General features: G+C 47.1%; 1 protein-coding gene across 2 annotated transcripts in view; it reads left to right on the forward strand.

Moving 5' to 3' along the window:
* The window catches only part of Slc24a4 (solute carrier family 24 member 4), a 149282-nt gene extending 132473 nt beyond the window's left edge, over nt 1–16809 (forward strand). For both annotated transcript variants that reach the window (XM_052738822.1, XM_052738823.1), the window contains exons 14-17: nt 3764–3878; nt 8506–8618; nt 9055–9120; nt 10512–16809. In XM_052738822.1, coding sequence (XP_052594782.1) covers nt 3764–3878; nt 8506–8618; nt 9055–9120; nt 10512–10664 — 447 coding nt within the window. In that variant the 3' untranslated portion in view covers nt 10665–16809. The remainder of the gene's footprint in view (nt 1–3763; nt 3879–8505; nt 8619–9054; nt 9121–10511) is intronic.
* The last annotated feature ends 254 nt before the right edge of the window (nt 16810–17063 follow it).

A 17063-nucleotide genomic window follows, 5' to 3' on the forward strand; every position in this document is an offset into this window, starting at 1 on the left:
AGAGAAACCTTATCTCAATTAAAAAAAAAATGTCAGTGTCAAGTAGAGGGACCTTCCAATGGACTGTCCTTTCTAAAGCACAGTTGGGGACACTGGGGAACAAAGAGAACCTGGGAACATGGCTTCCCATCTGGAGGCTTGGAGCACTGGAGTTTGAGTCCAGTGTAGAATAAGGTTCATGTGACATTCCTGACCCCAGACCCTGAAGTGTGTGGGCATACCTACAAATTGTGCCTCTCTTCTGTCCCCCCACCCTGCTGCTTCTTAGCCATACGGTTCAGTAGTTTAAAAAGGAGGTACTCCTAGCAACTCCAGAGTAGCTCAGTGGCTACCCTTAAGATGTCCAGCATCACCGATTCAAACCTCGTATGTCACAGCTAGTGGCTTGCGGAGACTCCTTTGGTCAACAGTGTGGACTTGGTAATGATGAATCAGTTGTTCTTTTATCCCTCTCCTGAGTCCCTCCTTCCAGGGCCAAGGCATGTTAACAGTGTGCCACTGTCTGAGAAAATGAGGTGTGTGTGTGTCTGTCTGTCTGTCCCCGCCCAAGAGCAGGGGTACCTGGTAGTGTGTTGGACCCTCTCTGAGTGTGGGCAGTATGTTCTAACTCATCTGTTGCTCTTCTCCAGGGCTGTTTCTGTAATCCACACATACTGGCTGAGCCTGGCACTTGGGAAGCACCTTTAGTCTGGGGCTCTCAGAACACTGAAATCCGATGGCTCTCATTTTCTTGTCCCCATAGAATACAAACAAATGGTTGAAATAGAAGGAAACGTTGCACCATGGCCATGTGGCCCTGGCCAGGTATTCACATTACACTTCCTCATTGCGTCCTTGCCGCTGAGCCCATGAGAGAGCAGCGGCTTAGAGAAGAAAGCCTGATTGTCCGAAGTCATACAGCAGTTGCTGGGACTAGAACCATTAACTAGTGTCCTAGTTTCATAACTGTTGCTGTGAAAAAAAAAAACCTGGACAGAAAGCAACCTAAAGGAACTTAGGACCGCTAGTCATATCACATCCACACTCAAGAACAGAGAAAGAAGTGAATGTGTGAACGCTTAGTGCTCAGCTCACTTTCTCCATGCTTCTACAGTTCAGGACCCAAACCCAGGGATGGTGCTGCCCATAGTAGGCTGGCTCTTCTCATGTCTGTTAACACAATTAAACAATCCCTCATACACATGCCTACAAGCCAACCTCATCTAGACAATCCCTCATTATTACTATCTTCCCAGGTAATTCTAAGGTTATCTTAGGGTTTCTATTGTTATAATGAAAAAACATGACCAAAGCAAGCTACGGGGGCAGGGGGAGGCTTATTTGGCTTATGCTTCCTTATCACTGTTCATCACTGAAGGAAGTCAGGGCAGAACTCAAATAGGGCAGGAACCTGAAGGCAGGAGCTGAAGCAGGGGCCATGGAGTGGTGCTGCTTACTGGCTTGCTCCTTATGACTTGCTCAGCCTGCTTTCTTACAGAATCCAGGACCACCAGTCCAGGGATGGTACCACCCACCATGACCATGCTGGGCCCTTGCCTATTAATCACTAATTAAGAAAATGCCCTACAGCTGGATCTTATGAGTGCATTTTCTCAGTTGAGGTTTCTTCCTTTCTAATAACTCTAACTGTGTCAAGTTGACAATTAAAACTCTCACAACTGAGATATGATCAGCTCTGAGGGACATCACTGTCTGAAGAGAGGCAAGCTGCAGCCAAGGGCTAAACCAGGGTAGTCCAGATGCCTCTAAGACTTTCTATCTGGCTGCCCCAACTCTGCTGCTAATGGCTCCAGCCGCCTTGCCAGTGTCGTTATCTCAAATGGCGTTCACTGGCAGACTGTGACTATGCACTCAAGATCTTCTTGAGAAGCCTTTGATCCAGCAGGTCTGTGTCTTGGAGTTTCTCCTTAAGGAAGTAAAAAGATGACAATTCAGACATTGACATACAGACACATTGATGCAGAGGAGATTGGAGCATTTGGCTGGGAGTCCATGCTCCACTGTGAGCAGCTGGTGCCCACGGACATTGGTACTTAACCTCTCTGTCTCTCGTTTGGCATAACAATAGTGTCCTCCTTACCAGTAGGCAGAAAATAATAGAATACATAAGATTGCGAAAGTGTGGTGGTTTGAAAGAAAATGGCCCCAAAGAGAGTGGCGCCATTAGGAGGTGTGGCCTTGTTGGAGGAAGTGTGTCACTGTGAAGGTGGACTTTGAGGTCTCATATGCTCAAGCCATGCCCAGTGAGACAGATCACTTCCTGTTGCCTGTGCAAGATTAGAACTCTCAGCTACCTCTCAGCATAATGTCTGTCTGCACACCATCATGTTCCACTATGATGATAATGGACTGAACCTCTGAACCGTAAGTGAGCCATCCAATCAAATGTTTTCCTTTTTAAGAGTTTCTGTGGTCATGGTGTCTCTTCACAGCAATAAAAAACCTGACTAAGACAGAGAGTAAGATACCTTTGTAGACCACCTGGAATACAGTAAGTCCTCGATAGAGATCCAACAAGGAGCCATTGAAATATTAGTAATGGATTAGTGCACAGGCCATACAGTGAAATCTAAGCATCATTTTAAAATATATGTAGGTGATGGTTGCAAGTGGAGAGGTATTCATGGTATATTATTACATGAAATGAACAGTTACAAAATGAATAGTGATAATATGATCTGACCTCCCATTTTTCCCAAAAACAAGACCAAGAGTGCACAGACATTTTCAGATGTTTTCAGACCAGCAGCTTCAGGGTATTAACCACCTGGGAATGCAAGTTGTTAGGCCTCACAGTGGGACTCTGCGGTGAGGCCTGGTGGTCTGGTTCTAGTAAACTCTCCAAGGGATTGTCAATGTCCTCAAGTCTGGGACCCACCTACAGATGTAATGTGTCAATAGTGGTTGTCGATGGCTCTTAAAAAATGGTAGTTAACTGTCATTTTCATTTTATTTTATAAAAATGTTGAATGCAAGACTGGAGAAATGGCTCAGTGGATGAAAACACTGGCTGCTCTTCCAGAGGACCCGGGTTCAATTACCGTCACCCACATGGCAGCTCACAGCCATCTGTAACTCCAGTTCCAGGGGATCTTATGCTTCTTTTGCCCTCCTTGGGAACTACATGCACACAGAACTCTCATACACATTTAAAAAAATAAGTAAAATGGAAAAAAATTTAAAGAAAGGTTTTAAAGCCATAAGCAGATACTGCGTGATCAGTGAAAAAACATGCAAAGGTTTCTCTGCTGAGCATGGTGGTGCACGCCTTTAATCCCAACACTGGGGAGGCAGAGACATGAGAATCTCTGAGTTTGAGGCCAGCCTGGTCTTCATAGTAAGACCCAGTCTCAAAAAAATTTTTTTTCCTTAAGAAACTGAGGCTGTGGCTCCATTGGTAGAGTGCTTATCTGGTATGCGTAAAGCCCTGAGTTCAGTCCCCAGGACTACATAGAGCAGGTGTGGTGCTGCATGCCAGGAACCCCAGCTTTTAAGAGGTGGATAGAGGCAGGAAGACTCAAAGTGCAAGGCCACCCTTAGCTACATAGCAAGTTCAAGGCCAGCCTGAGCTGCATGGGACCGTGCCTCCATAAATAAATAAATAAATAAACAAACAAATAAATAAATAAATAACCATATTCAAGATTTTTTTCCTAATTACAACACCATCACATTTAATTTAAAAGCACACTGGGTAAGGAGAGTTTCCAGGGTTGTTGTATTGTGAGTTCACCCCAATCTCTGACTCTGGCCTCTTCTGCAGGTGACTATTATCGGATACACTCTTGGGATCCCTGATGTCATCATGGGCATCACCTTCCTGGCAGCAGGCACAAGTGTTCCAGACTGCATGGCCAGCTTGATTGTGGCAAGACAAGGTATGGATTGAGCCTCAGCCCCCTGCGCCCCCTGCGCCCCCTGCGCCCCCTGGCAAGCTCCCCGTCTCCACTGGCTGAGCTATGGCTCTTAGAACTGGCGGTTGTCAGGTTCCGCTCAGAGGGAGCCATGATGTCTAGAAGTTGTCATCTATTAGACTCCCTTGTGGGGAGACTACTGTTGGGTCACTATTCCTGAGGAGATATGAGCAAATACCTCTTCACACCATACAGGGTACTGATGACAACCCAAGAAATGACTCCATCTCAGTTAGCTTGGGGAACCAGAGACTTTATTGTCATTACTTACAGAGTATGGGTGAGGGAGGGGCTACTACAGGAATGTGGGTAACCTCCAAACAGCTGCCTCACTATAAAGTCCCACCCCACTGTGGATGACAGCCTCATGGAAGCTGCATCATGGAATCCGTGCCTCACTCCCTCCTGCATCTCAGCTGCACAGGCCCTGGTGGGGAGGGGATGCTAGAGCCAATAGGTCTGTGCAACCAGGAGACAGGGGTAAGTGGTGGGGAGGGGGATGCTAGAGCCAATAGGCCTTGTGTAACCAGGAGGCAGGGGTGAGTGGTAGGGAGGGGATACTAGAGCCAATAGGCCTTGTGTAACTAGGAGGCAGGGGTGAGTGATGGGGAAGGAGATGCTAGAGCCAATAGACCTTGTGTAGCTGGGAGGTGAGTGATGGGGTAGAATGTTAGGTGAGGATCTAATGATCCTCATTCCTCTCCTGCTTGGGAAGTCACCCACAGGCCCAACTGTCACTGTATGGTTCTCCTCATTTCATTATCATGACTACAGGGCCAAGTTATCTCTGATCCAGGATGGATATGGGATGGTCTTGATACGCCCAGAAGAAAACAACCACACTACAACAAATACTAGGATGGACTCCCCTAGATCTTTTGAAGTATTTTCCTGTGTGGTTGTTTTAAAGGAGATGGGTCCTAAGGTCACAGTATGAGTTGGAAACAGAGCCTCGACCTAGAAGTCATACAGCAAATGAGTGATTATATGCATTAGTTACTTTTGTCCTGCTGTGGCCAAATTACCTGACCAAAACAACCTAAGGGAAGAAAGCTTTATCTTTGCTCATCATTTCCAGAGAGCTCAGCCCATCACAACAGGGACTGCAGGGTAGAACATGGCACTGGACGTAGGTGGTGATGAGTGTTTACATCATGGTGGATGGGAACCAGAAACTGGAAGTAGTGACCTACTTTCACAAGCTAGACTCCACTTCCCAACAGCTCTACAGTGTCCCCAAATAGTGCCACCATCTGAGGAACAAGTGTCCAGAGCATGAGCCTGTTGGAAACATTTTAGATTCAAGCCATAACAAATGAGAACCATGTCTGTCTCAGACAGGCATCGTGAAAATCCTAGACAATGGCTCTTTCCTGTTCCCCTGAATTCTAGAAGATGTGAAGTGTTTTACTTTGTATGTCGGTTTTCTTTTGGGTTTATGAAGTGACCCAAGTTGAGCAAAATGAGGAGTGATTCACAGTCTTTGACCCAAAAACCAAAGAGCTGCTGAGCCTGGCCTTTCATTCTCTGCTCCTCTCTACCAAGGAGACAGCATCCCAGAGTGGGCTAGTACATGTCTTCCTGGTAGGCAAGAGTTCTGAAAGTCCATGGGATGGGAAGGCCGAACAGGAAGAATGTCCTCAGGAGACAGGAGAAGAAGGCAGCGCCAGGGAGAAAGGTTGGTTCTGGAAATAAAGACACATTCCTCCAAGAGACTCAGAGGCTGAGACAGTGGCGTGAAGAGAAGACAGTGTGAGAATGTGTTGAGTTCTGGGTAGGCAGGTGCCTGACGTAGAAAATTAGAGGCCATTGGAAATGGCAGCTGAGGGGAATGGAATTTAATCGGGTGACCTTTCAAATTAGTATGTTTGCTTCCTAGGGCAGATCAACACAACTGAACTTAACCTTACTCAAAGTCTGAAACCCAGGGCCTGGGGCCTGGGAGGCTTACCCACCCTTCAAATTCCAGGAAGAGCCTGCTTGAGGCCTCCTGTGAACTGGGGCTCTTTGGCTTACCCAGCCTGTAGCTGTACCCCTCTAGGCTCTGCTTCTGTTGTTCCAGGCTGTGTGTGTCTCTGTGTTTCTGCAGCCATGCTTCCTTCTTATAAGAACAGCTGATACTGGATTAGAGCCCACTTAGGTCAGTATAACTTTATTTGATGGCATCTGTGAAAATCCTAAATTCAGTCACAGTCAGAGGCTTGGGGTGGACATGAATTGGAGGCAGGCAACCCCTTACACAAATACAGTGAGTGAAAAGAAAGCTGAGGGACGTGGGGCCCTAGCTGGCATTCAGTCACATGAACCTGGGAAAAGTCAGTCTTATGGATACTCCACAGCACACAGGTGACAAAGTCACCTCTGGGTGAGCACCAGGGAAAGACAAGACAAAAGGATGTTTGGTTTCAACCCTGGCTAGCAGGAAGTATTGCAGTTTGGCTGGTCCCAGTGTCAATGAAGGGTCTTATTTAGGAACAAGGGATAAGCAGAGTCCTCCAGTAGGACACAGTCTCACACTAGCCACGGCAGAAGAAGTGTGAATATGGCTAAGGTTTGGAGTGCAAAGCTGTCATAAGGTAACAGCGATGTGATCCACAGAACCGGGTAGACATGGTCCGGCTTAGAAGCTTCTCTATGACAAAGGGTTCAGAGTCAACTGTGTGAAGCAGGAGATCACATGGGTTCTCTGACAGGAGCTTCTGCCCTAGGCCTCTCTGCAGGCTCCCTACAGGTCAAAGCGTGGCAGGCAGGTATCGACAGGGGCACTCACAATGTACCCAGACCCTCAGGCCGTGCACTGTCCCTGCTCAGTCAGGACCTGCATGTTACAACAGCCCCGGGTGACTTACGTGCCCATTAAGGTGTGTGTCACACTGCCCTAAGACTCCCAGCCACCTGTGTAGCCCAGAGAGTTGCTTTGAGACACAATCATCATCATCATCCCCCATTTCCATCTCCTATATCCCCCACCCATCTCTAAATTCCAACATCTGTAGCCTGTCCTCACCAGGTACAAGTAGCTGGTCCCAAACAATCAACTGCACATTTCCTTCACATTGCTAGAGTCTAGGAGCCTAGTAGACCAGGGTCATAGAGATCCAGACCTCAGAGCCCTAAGCTGCCAAGAATCTGGTCTTTCACACCATGTGCTGGGGGTCATCAGAGGACAGGGATGAAAATGAGGGACAAGGAGTGGCCTGGCACACTGGAGGGTAGTGAAGAGGCGGGTCTGGATGCTGGACGGACTTGCTGATGAATGACGCAGCTACCAAAGCAATGTTAGGTTGTAGACATTGGCGTTTCAGGCTTGTTCCTTCTGTGCCCTCATTTGTGGGTGCTGGCTAACAATGTCAGAGTTCAGCCAGCGTGAGTCTTTTCTTAAAATGTGTTCTAATTCATGAGCCACCTCAAGAGAGGATGTGCCTCAGCTGTGTGACCAACAGGATCTTGGACAGTGGGGCAGGAAGGGGAACAATGGCCTCTGATTGGAAAGAGAAAGGTCACCCTGCAGAAACCACAGGAATGTAAGGGCTGATGCTCTGTGGTCCCAGATAAGGCCATGGATGCCATGATATATATATATATATATATATATATATATATATATATATATATATATATATATATATATATATATATATATATATCATGGCTTGGTAGAAAGATACTAGACCAGCATCCCGAGACTGAGCCTCTAGCAAAGTATTAGCCCTTGGTCGCCTGCCATGTGAGAGTGGTGGTAGTCCCACCCTGTGGAGGCCCTAAAGGTTTCCTAGAGAGACCTGAGCTTACTTCACCCAGCAGGGCTGCATTAGAGGATGGCTTCTTGAGCTTGACCACGTGTATGGTTACCAGGTAATTGGAAAGGCTCTGCACTTGGCTGTGCTGGGGGGACGTTTTTTTGCTCCACCCCTTGGCATTCCTATAAATAGCCCTTTAGAAGAGGCAGGAGGGGCTGGTGGATAGGGATCCAGGCCCTCCCAAGGCTATCCTGTGTTTCTTTTTTTTCTCTTCTCTATCCTTCTATCTGAATCTCTTATCCCTTGCTCCTCAAGACACCCTGGGGTAAAATGTGGGAGCCGGTCTCCCAGCTGGCCTCCCACACCACCCAAACCCAGCAGAGATGGAGGAACTAAAAGAGGTGGAGCCAGTGGTAGGCCCTTGAGAATGGCAGCAGACAAACCTGAAGGAGAATAATGGGGGAGCCTGTGTTCTTTTGCTAGAGCTGGTATTGGCAGAGGGACTTAAACAGTGTTTACATCTCACATTTCTGAAGGCTGGAAAGCCAAGGTCAAGACATGGGCAGGGCTGGCACCTTTGGCAGCTGTGAGAGAGAATCCTCTACTTGGCGACCTTTGCCCTGGCCCGGTTTTCTCCTGTGTACTGTTGATATCTGGATTTCTCCTTTTCCTAGGACACCAGTCAGTCGGGCTGGACCCTGGTTCAGCCTAATGCCTTCATCATAACCCGTTATCTCCAAATAAGACCGAATTCTGAAGTGCTGGTATGGGGTTAAGACTTCCTCAGAGAGGAAGTGGGGGTTCCCTGAGACCAACTCCTGATGGAAGACGTGTGTTGCTTATCCCCCCAGGACTTGGAGACATGGCAGTCTCTAACACCATCGGAAGCAATGTCTTTGACATCCTGGTGGGGCTTGGCATCCCGTGGGGCCTGCAGACCATGGTTATTAATTATGGATCCACAGTAAGTCCTGCCACTTCCTGAAGAAGGGCATAGGTATGTTTCAGAGGGAAGGATGCTGTCCACCCAGTTCCAGGCTGGAGTTCTGGGGAGATGTGCTACCCTTTGTCCTTAGCACCCACTTTGTGTGATGGCTTCTAGAACAGTCTAGTCTTGTCTGCAGGAGGGAGTCCGTGTTTGCTACATGCTCATCAGTGTCTCTTCCTCTTGCCTAAGCCCATTGGCACCTATCCCCAGCTTGGGCCATTTCCTGATGAACCAAGTGCAGACTTGAACCTATGGCTCCCCCTTGTCATGAGGTCCTGACCATTCCTGCATGCTCACCAGAGGGAGCCCTGTGTTTCCCAAAGGAGAGAGTGAATATTCTGAAGAGGGCTGGGCTTTGGGGAAAGCCTGGCCAAGCAACTCAAGCTTTGGGCCTGTGTGCTTCACTTTCCAGGTGAAGATCAACAGCCGGGGACTGGTCTATTCCGTGGTGCTGTTGCTGGGGTCCGTCGCTCTCACTGTGAGTTTTACCATTTCAGAATGGGAGCATCATGCACACTGCATTTCATCCAATTCAGCCTGGCTGTGCACACCTCCTGTTACTTGTCCTCCGCACTGAGGGACAAAGCCAAGGAGATGTATATATTCAAAGATACCCAAAACCTACTTTTTTTCTTTTTCTTTTTCTTTCTTTCTTTTTTTTTTTTTTTTTTTTTTTTGACAAGAATAACTACAGACACCATGGTACTTCATCCTGAGCAAATGAGATGTTACCAGGGGACCTGGGAGATGAGCTTGGTCAGTTAAAGCCAAGTTAGAGTCCCAGAACCCATGTTGTTCAAATAAGAGGTCATAGTGATGCGCACTTGTAATTCAAGTACAGAGGAAACAGAGACCTTAAGGGTTCTCTGACCACCCAGCCTAGCCAAATTAGAATGTTCCAGGTTCAGTGAGAGACTCAAAAAGAAGGTGAGTAGCGTTTGAGGAATGACAGCCAAGATAGTCCTCTGGTCTCTACATGTACCCACATGTATACACACACACACACACACACACACACACACACACACACACACACACACACACAAATGTCTCAAGGGTTGTCATGTCACATGATTACATTTCATTTCTTTCCGACTGATCCAGTGAGAGAGAAACTCTCCTCACCTGCTGAGCTGACAAATGGGGGACATGACAGTCTTTGGGACAACATGTAATGACAGTGCGATCCTCCCAGCTCTCATGCACAGACCTATGCTGGGCACTTTATATCTGTGGTATTGTGTTCAGTCCCCACCACCCCTGATGAGGAAGGTACTATTATTCCCATTTTGCAGAAGAAATCAAGGCTCAGGAGTTAAGCAATTTGCTCAAGGCCACAGTTAGCAAGTGGCAAAAATGTGGTTTGAAGCCAGGTTTCTCTGTCTTTACAGATCTCTGTGCTCTGTGGAGGCAGCTGTGGTCCAACCCAGAAAAGCCTTGATTCAGGGATAAGAGCAGGGGCACTCGGGGTGGGATGGGGGAGCTTGTTCCCCCAACAACAAAGGAAGGCTCAAGCAGAAGTTCACCCAGAATGGCTCAAATGAGCCTGGGAAATGTGCTGAAGAGAAACAATTATGATGCCAAGTTCTGAGGCAAAGGGGAAGGTCTGGTTTCCTTAGGGAAGGGCCATGGTGAGGACACATTGGACCTTGAGGAAGTAGCCTGTCTCCTAGGGGAGGGCCAGTGTGTAAGTGGTTACCGTGGATTCAGCCATGTCATGGGGCAGGTCTCAGAGTCTAGTCTCAACTGGACCAGAATCTTGACTACATTTTACAAAAAGTTCTGGAGCCCACACTGTTATTTTTGGTTTAAAAGGCCTCTAAGTCTGTCAGCCCCACCAAGCCTAGCTCTGTTCTTGTCTCCTCCCAGGTTCTTGGCATCCACCTCAACAAATGGCGCCTGGACCGAAAGCTAGGCATCTACGTGCTGGTCCTGTATGCCGTCTTCCTGTGCTTCTCCATAATGATAGAGTTTAACGTCTTTACCTTCGTCAACTTGCCCATGTGCCGAGAAGACGATTAAAGCTGAGCTGTTGCCCAGAAAAGAAACTGCTGTGGCCACCATGATGCTGGCATCCTCTCTCTCTCCTTCTCCACACAGGTCTCTCCTGCCTTGGCAGCCACTGTCAATTCTTTCATGAGCTGGAAGGACGGGCCACCATGGTCTTTGTCCGGTCATGGGCCAGGCTGCTGGGTATCTGTCCCTACATGGCAGGGTCCAGGCATCATTTCAGCAACTCCACAGACTCTTGGCTGCCGGCTGCGGGGATGCATCATGTCTCTTCTCTCTTGCACACTTTAGTCAACAGGACTTCTGTGTGCTGTTTGTCTTTCTGTCCCATGGGCAACCTCAGAAATGAGTCAGTCAGTGAACGTGAGGTGTCCTAGATGAGTGCAAAGTAGGACTATGGTTGGCAAGTATCAACTCTGGGCCTGGAGAAAGCAGATTGTGTCACGATGAGCATCCGACTCTGCTGGGAACACTGGAAACTTGGAAGAGACAAGGCATTCACCTGCAGGGAATTGAGACCACTGCAGTTATAGGAAAAATAGGAAGAGTGGAAGCATTATTTCCCAGTAGAAGAGAGAAAAGCAAGCAAATACTGTTATCCTTTTTATTGACACATTCTGAAAATGAGCAATGAAATATTAAAAATAAAACGTCACATGTAGATCATCATACTTGAAGAATATCATTCCACACAAAAGGAAAGGATCATTGACAGGGACCAAAAAGGTTACCCTTGGAGAAAAAAAAAATGAATCCTTTGTGTGTCATCTTGTGCTGGCTCCGAGACAATTTGGTTTGGAATATAGCAAAAGGTGGACGACCACACAGAAACAGGTGCTAACTCAGAGACACAGTGCGGAATATAGTCACAGCTACACATTTCAGACCTTAGGATGCCATGCACCGCCCTGCAGGTTTGCACCGTCTCTGTTAATGCTCTGCTTTCAAAACTGCCCCACTGAAAAACCCAGTTGTTTATATTCCCAACCAATTGCAGAAGCAATGGCTAATGACGAGAAGAGAGTGCCCACAAATCACTCTCCTGCTTGGCCGAAGCCAAGTGTGAAAAGCATACCTTAGAATTTTTAGAGCTAAGTCTTTTCAACTTCAGAGTTTGCTACACATGCAAGGCCAGGGATGGGAGATGGACCCAAACAGGGGCAAATATGAAACAATGTTTGACTGCTTCATAGCTCTGAAATCTCTGTGTAACAGATTCATGACTATAAACCATTCCTGGGTTCTAATGAGAAAGCACAAATTAATTTTATATAGTGAGGTTTTTATTTTTTTAATGTTTCTATTGCAAAAGTCTATCGGGTCTGATGCACTTTGAATACTGAGATATTTTGCACAGTAGAAGGCATGGGAATGAGCCAGGGTAATGAGTTTAGTGATTTTAACCTTGGTGGCTACTGTAAATCCAGCAGCTGAGTCCTTCTGGGCCTATGGTGGAATCTGTAGTGATGTTCTCTAAATTTCAAGGGACAAAGTGTTCAAGCTTGTGTTCCCTTAACCAGAACTATGATAAGACCTCACTCCCATTGCCCAGCCTTCAATTCAGGGTTCACATCAGTATTAGTAGCTCAACTGAGTCAAAGCTTTGCTTTTTGTCTATCTGGATAAGTTTGGTGGCCTTCAGAGTGAGACTGCAGATTTCCCTTAAAAAGAACGGCTAAGCTTGAGTGAAGGAGCCTGAAGGTGCCTCAGTATAAACTCAGCTGCAAGAGGCTTCAGGGTTGCTCTAAGCCCTAGCAGCTCATACACACACACACACACACACACACACACACACACACACACACCCCTCCACCTCCCTTTCACAGGCACATGCTAGCTCTGAGTGCTTCTCTCTCCCCTTTGAGCCTCCTAACTGCTCTGTGATGTAAATTTGGATTTACATCATTTCATCAGCAATTAACATCACGTGGATCTAGTTTAGCTTCAGGATGTAGCAGAGCTGGGGCCAAAGGTTCCCATCACCGAGTCTCCATTTAGCTAGTACACCTGATTGGCCAGCCTGGCCCAGTGGTATGAGTGTGATTTTGCCCTGAGTGGAGATGTAGGAATCTTATTTCTTGGGTCAAAACCAACCTCTCAGAATATTAAATTTACCCAGAAGTTTCCCAAATCATATTCTAATAGCTGCCCTTTTTGAATATCCCTGTTTTTCCCTGAAAAAAAAAAAAAAAAGACCAAATGCTAATGTTTAGATGTTGTTAAGGCACAAGCCACAGGCTCTGAGGGTCCGCACTGTGTTTTGATCCTCTGAGTCCTCGTATAGCTTTTCAGAGACCATCCCAGCTGCCTTCCCCCTCCTTCAGGATTTGCTGGAAGCTAGAAAATGTCTCACAACTGCAGTTAGAAACGGAAAATTATGCTTTGAGCATGTAGGGCACACCTCTTACTAGTTTTCTTTGGTCTTTATGTGCCAATGTCCTCAAAGGCTCTGGGCATCTCTCATATCTAGGAAACTACAGGCTGTAAAAAGTAAGTAAAAAGTTCTCTGTTTAACTAAATAATTTTTCCTCATGAGTTTAAAGATTCATTTGGTAATATAGGCTTTTGTTTTTAAAAACATCCTTCCATTACTATACAGAATTACTTTCTTTGTTTTATCCCTAAAGCTAAATTAGCATGGTGTAATTACTTCTGCTACAAAAAAAAAAAGTTAAAAAAAATACACTTAGCTTTTTTTCTCTTCAGAGGCAGAAAAACAAGCACACTGCTGTGTTCAAATGGAAGGTGTCTGTCTCTCTCCCGACCTCTGTCCTCCCTGAATCCTTTACAGGACTGAGGTGGGGCAGCCTGTGGACAGAGACAATGGGGACTAAGAGGGGCTTGGATCATTTCTTCTGGGAAAGCAAGAGAGAGTCCAGAATAGCACTGGAGGCTGCTCTCTGTAGCCTCCCCCTCCCCTGGGTGTAAGATTGGGCTGCTCTTGTCCCATACCATGTCAGTGGCCTTCTAGCCTACCTTGGCTTGTCTCCCCGGGAAGTCAGCAGCGAATAGCAGACACTTTTGAACCCACCAAGACGCTGATGTCCACCTACACACTACCCCAATCCTGCCTAGGCCCTGGGGGAAGGCGTGGTCCTCTCTTTACCGCCTGCCTCCCCTCCTTTGTAAGATCCCCTTGTAAATGGATGGAAAAGATGGCTGCGTCTTGGTAGGTGCATAGGGGACAAAGAACTTGCTGGTTAGAGTTAAAAATTCCCGGGAGATTGAATCCATCAGCCAGGTTCTAGATACATGCCAGAGGTGCTCTGATGTCTCCCAACACAATCTCCACATGGGGTCCTCCGTCTCTGGGGCAGTGAGCAGATGTATCCAGGACACATCCTGAGGGGACCCATACCTGGGGATGGCTCAGATGCCATGTCGTGTCCATAGAAACTTGTAGAAAATTTTGAAAATGCTCTCTAGTTAACTCTTGAGTGACAAGAAGTCCTGATTCCTACCAGTTGACTAAGGCCCTGCCTCCCTGAGCCCAGCTCCCTCTGTCCTGTATAGACTTACTCAGAGAGCACCCTGCTTTCTCCAGGTGTGAACACTCCATCTTGGTTCTCTGGTCTCTGCAGCTTGTCACACCCCATGAGCCCCTCAAGGGTCATACCCCAACTAGACTTCCTCAAAAGTCTAGAGCAGCAGTTCTCAACCTGTGACTATCAACCTCTTTGGGGGGATCAAACAACATTTTTACAGGGGTCACCTAAAACCATCAGAAAACACAGATATTTACATTATGATTAATAACAATAGCTAAATTACGGTTAGGAAGTAGCAACAAAAATAACTGTATGGTTGGGGGTCACCACAAGATGAGGAGCTGTATTAAAGGGTCGCAGCGTTAGGAAGGGTGAGAGCACTGCTCTAGGGAAGGGGCTCTTCCTATTTTCTAGGCAACTCTCCCCACTGTCGGTTATGTGGGCTCAGGAGAGAGGCTTTCATGGGCTCTACCCACAGGGCAGAGAAGAGGGCACTCTGAAACACAGCCAGCCTTCTTCCTGTCTTGCTTGCGTAAGGCTTTGCCTTGCTGCAGAGCATTGGTGCCTGAAAGGCATATTCCCAGGGCACAGCCAGCAGAGTGGTCCATGTTTGGTTTTTCTGAAGCCACAGCATCATCTACAAAGTTCACGTACATGAAGCATGCAGTCATGTTACCAAATATAGTGTACTCACACACACACACACACACACACACATATATATATACATATATGTATATATACTATATATTCCCCCCACCAAAAAAAAATCTAATATTTTAAGTAAGTTTACAGTTTGGTGTGGCTCGGGGCTGTATGTCGGATACTCCTGATGGTTATTTTTTGATAAAAAAAGCAGCCTCAACCTGGGTGCTAGCCTTGTGATTCGCTTCAAGTCTGATTTGGGACAATGTCCCGGCATCACAGTGCAATACAAGCAAATGCATGTCTTCATGCAGTTGGGAAAAGGGGCACTTTTCTCCACCTCTGCCACCCAGGAGGAGCTATCATTTTAGGAAAGCCAGCTGAGTGGCTTAGGAGCTTTGGTTAGCCCCAGGGCGGGGGAGGGGAGTCCGTTAAGCATTATAGCTTTTCAACCATTTTTGCCTTCCAGTTCCCACGCAGCGCTGCTGAACCCTCAAATACTCACACACACCCGCATACCCACTTCTGCACTGCTAGGGAGTCAGGGCTCCCCATTGAGGTGTCTTTCACCCTGTGTCTCTTAAACTCTTCTTCTATTCCCACTGTTTCCGGTCCAGTTGTCCAAGTTGGATAGCTTCCTCTACTCTCCTCAGCAGGGCTGAAATCGAATCTCCTCTGGTGTGCCCTGGTGTAGTCCTAGGGCTCTGGGAAGCGTTGAGCACACAGTCTACTTCTGTGAAGGTCAAGGCTGTGGCTGTGTGGCTTGTCTATCCGTTACATTGACAGGGTTTGCCTACTCCTTGTTAAAACCCAGGATACATGCCAGCATGACCCACAGCTCTTCCCACAGTACTGCCAAAATTCGAGCAGTGGTTGGCTAGGCACAATGCTGGTTGGGGTTTTTCCATCCGTGAGTTCAAGAAAATCCTTAATCCTGGAGAGAGCCTGGGCCTTCCCTACTCCATCCTTAGAAAACAAGTTTATTTGTTGCTGTTTTTAGCTATTAATAGAAGAGACCATGTGGCTTTTGGTTTGTTGTGATCAGCTTTACTCTACTAAGGAAGGGTCCAAGACAACACTCACCCCTCATCACTCTAGAATTCCCAACAAGGAAGTTTTGGGGTCCACTCCAGAGGAAACACAACAGTCCTCTTCCAATAGGACTTTCCTACTTCTGAATATGCCTGGGACCGAGACAGGGTCACTCTGTTCAACTAAGGGAAGTGCTCTGTTGGGGGGGGGTTCTCACTGCTGGGTGTCCTGCCTCAGTTTGAGCCACTACCCCTCTGAGCTGTGGACCCTGTGAATATGCTCTGGCTTCTTCCACTTGACCTACCCCAAGTTCATTTGGGGACCCAGAAGACAAAGCTGTGGCTGATCCACAGTGGCTGACTTTTGGGGATCTCCAGTCTGTGGAGGGTTGGCTGTTCGTCTGTGAGCCTGGATGTACCATTCAGAGCACTCACTCCTGGCAGGGTGCTCTCCCCCGTGTCTCCAAAGTCCTTCCTGATGTCTGATACAAAGGCAGCTTTGATCACCCTGAGGCAACAGAAGGCTGCCAGCCAGCTGTGCCAGCTGCGCCAGATCCGGGGCAGAGGTCGGACCGCCAAGGCAAGCTGGGCGTGAAGAGGCCAGGAACATCCAAGATGCCAAGGGCCAGGCTGGGCACAGTTTCCCCAGGGCATTTGGACCTTTTCTCAACAGAGCCTCGACTTACCAGGTCACAGGCAGATGGAAACAGAGGAGTCTTGAAAGAGCCTCCTTAAAAACACTCCAAACCAAGAACTTGTGAGGCCATCCATCCGCCACCGAGTGCCCACAAGACATCCGCGTAGCATGCCAGGCTGAGCACTGCTATCTTTGTTCATTCTCTAACAGGCAGAGCAGGAGCAAGGAGTTGGAAAGCTGTAAATAATAAATATATTTATGCCGCTATTTATTTTTTCAATAACTGTGACCTCCTGCACTGTGAATGCTCTGTGATATGAGATTCTTAGTTTAATAAAACTGTCATTAAATTTGAATGAATTGATATTATTGGTTCCTAAACACTGGCATGAGTTTACTTTTATTGTGCAGAAAAACAATCTAGAGTAAAATATGAAGCTAAACCTTTATAAGAAACCTAGCAGTCAGTATTGTGATGCAGTATATCAAAACCCTGTACACTGTCCATACAATAAAAAAAGCACAAGTCACCCCTCCTGATAGATCTTCATCCACGTTTTCATAGACACAGACGTGTATTTTTTTTTAATACCGGAATAACAGCCATTGA

Source organism: Peromyscus californicus, unplaced genomic scaffold, assembly GCF_007827085.1.
Source record: "Peromyscus californicus insignis strain IS unplaced genomic scaffold, ASM782708v3 Scaffold_15__1_contigs__length_86483966, whole genome shotgun sequence".
NCBI classification, from domain to species: domain Eukaryota; kingdom Metazoa; phylum Chordata; class Mammalia; order Rodentia; family Cricetidae; genus Peromyscus; species Peromyscus californicus.